This window comes from Gossypium hirsutum, chromosome D10 (genome assembly GCF_007990345.1).
Source record: "Gossypium hirsutum isolate 1008001.06 chromosome D10, Gossypium_hirsutum_v2.1, whole genome shotgun sequence".
NCBI lineage: Eukaryota > Viridiplantae > Streptophyta > Magnoliopsida > Malvales > Malvaceae > Gossypium > Gossypium hirsutum.
In genome coordinates this window covers 26,475,009-26,480,450 of record NC_053446.1, presented here as the reverse complement: position 1 = coordinate 26,480,450, position 5,442 = coordinate 26,475,009, and the positions used below count along the sequence as shown (strand labels likewise).

The following is a 5,442-nucleotide window of genomic DNA, read 5'->3' as shown; positions in this document are numbered from 1 at the left end:
GAACACTAAAGCAAGTACTCCACAAATCATTCCACAAGGATTGATAAGGGAATGCACTAGTCAATTAACTTACTCACGAGGAAATTCCTAGTCTATTCAAATTAAGGAATATTAATGCAAACCAATTAAAAAATATCAAAAGTAACTAACCTAACTTAACATAAAAGCAACCTAGTTATCTATCATCTTCCTTGTGTAGACTAAGCAAATAGTTAAAATGATGATCGATTAATTATCTAACTACCATGAAGCTAATATGTATACCCCACTATCTCAATTATTACTCCTATCCAAGAATCTCCTTTCAATCTCATCCTAACTTAAGAATCACTACCTAGGATGCATTTCTTAACGGTCAAGGACTGATGGCTTCGAAATAAATGCTTGAAATGAAATAGGGAAGGTTATTATTGCTGTCATTGCCCTGATTGAAAACATGCAAGATGTCTTTTGTGTTGAGGATGTTGCATGTCTTCGATCTTTGAAGTTAGCTTGTGAGTCGAGGTTTAGACACTTCATAATTGAGGGTGATGCTCCGGCCATCATCATTTGAATACGGTAAGGGTGAAGGCAAAAGGAGAAAGTCAGCCTTGGCCTTAAAAATAATAGATTTACTATTTAGCCCCTTAAATTTTTATAAACGTACATGTTAATATAATGGTAAAAATACATTTCCCTCTCCCTAATAATTTATACAGCAATTAAAAGAAATATAAATTAAAATATAAAAGCTACATTACAAATATAAATAAAATAAAAGATGATCATATAAAAAGGTGGAAGTTAAGACAGAAGTGATTGAAAGAAATGGATTATAGATAAGGACGTTTTCTAGGAAATCCAACATCTCAAATAATTTAAAATAAAGAAGGTTACGGCTGGAACAGTTCATCTCTTACATTATTTTATTTGAAAGGTAAGATTCAAATCAATTAGAAAATCAAAATCAGCGGAGTCACTTAATGCTATTTTATCCGTTAAAGATTCCACGGCAGGAACACGTCTGCCGTAATTTACAAAACAGTAGAATACGTGTCAAAGCCTCGACCGTGTGATGAGAGATTGAATCCCGACAAAGGATCATGCAAATTCGGGAATCTCGATACATTGAACTTAGACACGTTGCATGGAGACAAAACCGAGGTCCATATTCAGACAAATTTTTGTGAGAAAACCCGCTCGTTGTTACGGAAGTGATTTTAGGCATTACATTACCAGTAGTTTTTGTCACCATAAATAATTAACAGAGATTTTCCCAATTCTTTTATAGAGTGAATCTGGAATTGCAAGAAAGCAAGAAAGAAATAAAGAAATAAAGAGAGATTTTACGCCATGGTTGAAGGAAATGGGTGTTGCAAGCTTGCAGGACCAGGATATGGTACTCCATTGGAAGCCATGTCTGGTCCTAGAGAAGCTCTTATTTATGTTACTTGTGTTTATACTGGTACTTCTTCTTCCTTTTCTTCGTATTGGTTATATATGATTGTTTATAAATGGGTTGGTTGCAGTTTTTCTGGGTTGTTTGAGTTATTGCTTGATTTTATAATTGATTTAAAGAAATTTTTGCTTTCATATATGTAGTTGGGGGAGCTTTTCTTTTTCTTAAGTTTGTTTTTAATGCAGCTATCATAGTAAACACTTTGAAAACTGCTTTCATATATGTAGTTGGGATAGTTTATGCTTTTCTTTATTTATCTTTTACAAATTTTTTAATGCTTATTTTAAAGCTAAGTGGTAATGGATGCTTATGCAATTATAAGTATAGGATGTAAACCTGTGTGGTAGTTCAAATGGGTGTGTGAAGTATAAGTTTTGAGATTTTATTGTATAAGAAAAACAAAGTAAATTGATGGAAATTGGAATATAATTGACTGCTACCAAAATTCCTAGCTCTCATTTTCCTCGAGAAAATTCAATCACAAGGAGCTGATTATTTGTTATCGCTAAATATACTATCAACTTGCTTGTATGTGATTCGGATTTGGGTTAGTGTTGCAACATAAACCTCGTAGATGGCCATTTTTGGGAAAATGAAAGCCTGGATAACATAGACCTACTTTGTTTCTGTCATTCATCGCAAATGATTTTATCAGTTTCTGGTTTATGCAATTCACATTTGTGGTTTGAAATAGTTTTCTTAGTTTTGAAGTTGTAAAAAGAATTGAGTTTCAAATTATGGTTATGTATATGTGCAGGAACTGGAAGAGAGAAGCCTGATTTCCTTGCCACAGTCGATGTAGATCCGAACTCGCCTACATATTCTAAAGTTATACACAGGCTACCTGTGCCGTATATCGGTGACGAACTCCATCACTCTGGATGGAACGCTTGCAGCTCCTGCCATGGTGATCCGTTAGCTGATCGGCGTTTCCTGATCCTGCCTTCATTGGTGTAAGGGACTGTGTTTTTTTTACTTTTATGCTTTATTTTTTCCCATTCCCTTTTTCCTGTTACAAATAGCACTATTGTGAGTAAAGAACTGCTCTAATAATTGTATTACTGTTTTCAGATCCGGCCGTATCTATGTGGTTGACACAAAGACAAATCCCAAGGCTCCCTCATTGCATAAAGTGGTTCAGCCTGACGATATTGTTAAGAAGACAAGCCTAGCATATCCGCACACCTCCCACTGCCTTGCCTCCGGTGATGTAATGGTGTCATGTCTCGGAGACAAAGATGGAAATGCTAAAGGAAATGGATTTCTTCTCCTTGATTCCCAGTTTAACGTAAAGGGAAGGTAAAGAAATAACACTAAAAAGAAATCGTTTGTGATTGAACTGTTCTCTTAGCTGCTACTATGGTATTTCTTCAGGTGGGAGAAACCAGGGAATAGTCCTTCCTTCGGCTATGACTTTTGGTACCAACCTCGACATAAAACAATGATCAGCTCATCTTGGGGTGCTCCTGCAGCCTTCACCAAAGGTTTCAACCTTCAGCATGTAGCAGATGGTCTATACGGTAGACATTTGTTTGTGTACAGTTGGCCTGATGGCGAATTGAAGCAAACAATGGATCTTGGAAACACTGGTCTCGTACCCTTAGAGGTGATTGATTACATATTAATAACATTGAAACACGTTAGCATCTTTGTTTTCATACATGATCTTTCCGTTTCTATGCAGATAAGATTCCTACATGATCCCTCCAAAGATACAGGGTATGTGGGGTGTGCCTTGTCAAGTAACATGGTCCGGTTTTTCAAAACCCAAGATGGTTCATGGAATCACGAGGTTGTATAGCTTAATTTGCAGATTCAATAATTTTTTTTAAGTCATTGTATTCCACAATCCTAATGACATGATGATCACCTTCTGCAGGTGGCAATCTCAGTGCAACCATTGAAGGTACAAAACTGGATTCTTCCTGAAATGCCTGGGCTAATAACAGACTTTCTAATCTCTCTTGATGATCGGTTTTTGTATTTCGTCAACTGGCTTCATGGGGATGTCCGACAATATAATATCGAGGACCCTAAGAATCCGGTCTTGGCTGGTCAAGTGTGGGTTGGTGGACTGGTTCAAAAGGGAAGCCCTATAGTGGCTGTTACTGAAGATGGCCAAACATGGCAGTCCAATGTTCCTGAGATCCAGGTTTGTTCTGATATTCACTGCAAAAATCCCATTATTTTGAAAACAATTGATAACCATGTTTTCTGGTTTTACAGGAACGTAGTCTGAGAGGGGGACCGCAGATGATCCAGTTGAGCTTAGATGGGAAACGCCTATACGTAACGAACTCACTGTTCAGCACATGGGATCGACAGTTCTATCCTGAACTCATGGAGAAGGGTTCCCACATGTTGCAGATCGATGTTGACACCGAGAAAGGAGGTCTTAAGATAAACCCCAACTTTTTCGTGGACTTCGGAGCAGAACCAGATGGTCCCTCCCTCGCACATGAGATGAGATATCCAGGTGGTGACTGCACTTCCGACATTTGGATTTAAAGCATGCAAATCCAGTCCCTTTTAACGTAGTAGTAGGACAATTAATAAATGCAGTTTCTCTGAAAACATGTCAAGGCAGGGGATTGATCTTGAATGATATACTGCAAGTGTTAATCAATTGTATATCAGCAGATCAATTTGCCGTCATGAACAATTGAAATAAGTGAATAAAGGGTCCAAATTGCATTGATTACTCCATGGAAGTGGCTTGTTATTCGGAATATGTTTGTGTACAGTTGGCCTGATGGTGAATTGAAGCAAACATTGGATCTAGGAATATGAACCGACTTTATCCAATCTGAAATTCCCATCGCCCCAAACTGTAAAGACAAAGCTATTTTTAAGGAACCAAAACCAGACCTTTACCTGACCCAATACTGAATAAGCATCTCCATTAATGATTAAAGTGATTTAAATTGTGGACTCCAATCAAATTTACTATGGTTGTTAAAGGGAAATTATTCAAATTCTTTTAACTTCAAAAATACTGAAAATATATCTATCCTTTTTTGGAAATTACACATACCATCACAAGTATAATTACAAAGAATATATCTAAATATTTATAATCGGAATTTATCATTATAAAACATGATCGGACACATGACCAAAATAAATCTATATAGGATCCACATATGAAGAGACATAGGCCATAATAAATATAGAATAAGAACTCATGCATAGTTTACAATAAGTATTGGGCCGATCTCGACATTAAATTTTGGGAGCCTAATTAATTTTTAAAAAATATTTGGGAGTTTAATTTAAACTTTAAAAAAATTTAGGAAGCTTAATGAAAAGCATAAAAACTTTGAGTGTTTAATTAAATTTTTCAAAATTTTTGAAGGATTTAATTATAATTTTTCAAATTTTTGGAGGGCCAAGCCCCCTTCCCCAACTCCTATAAAGGATGAGTATTAAAGTTTTCATGGTCTTAAGATTACCATTAAACTAAGGCTTCATTGATTCTATGTTCATTAAAAAATTAATTATTAATGACAATTATACTGTGTTATTGCTTAATGATTTGTGGTACAAGTTGTGCCCACATAACAAACCATAACTCATTTTATTGTTAGTAATTTTTTACTTTATCTTATAAGCAGTAAAAAATATGGGATATCTATCTACTTGATTCAACACACTTAGAAGCAATTTAAATTGCAATTACGATCACGTTTTTTTGTCGCGTTGTTTTTACCGTAATCATGGTTATTGTGGGCAAAGCGATCGTCAATTTTTTTTAAAATTCTCACACCTTGTAAAAAGTAACAATTATAATTATAATTAGAGTGATTTTTGTGGTACCTTATAAATTTTTATTTACTTGTGAATTTTTTTTTCAAGTCATATGTTAAAACTTTTATCGGGCACCCATTTGGTACGAGTCTAAACTGTGTTACCCCATCCTCACCCGATATTGTATAAAAAACAAGTAAATTCATATTAAATGTCAAACATTAATTATCTTATGTAATAAATTTAAAAATATTAAA

The 5,442-nt window shown here is 35.1% G+C and overlaps 1 protein-coding gene across 1 annotated transcript; it reads left to right on the top strand.

Annotated features, from left to right (window-relative positions):
- The first annotated feature begins 1,170 nt into the window (after positions 1–1,170).
- Positions 1,171–4,139, top strand: LOC107914748 (selenium-binding protein 1). The gene is made up of 7 exons (XM_016843764.2): positions 1,171–1,444; positions 2,196–2,391; positions 2,510–2,737; positions 2,813–3,044; positions 3,123–3,230; positions 3,318–3,590; positions 3,665–4,139. Exons 1-7 carry the CDS (start codon positions 1,333–1,335, stop codon positions 3,944–3,946), a joined length of 1,431 nt encoding a protein of 476 aa, XP_016699253.2. The 5' UTR covers positions 1,171–1,332; the 3' UTR covers positions 3,947–4,139.
- Positions 4,140–5,442: the final 1,303 nt, after the last annotated feature.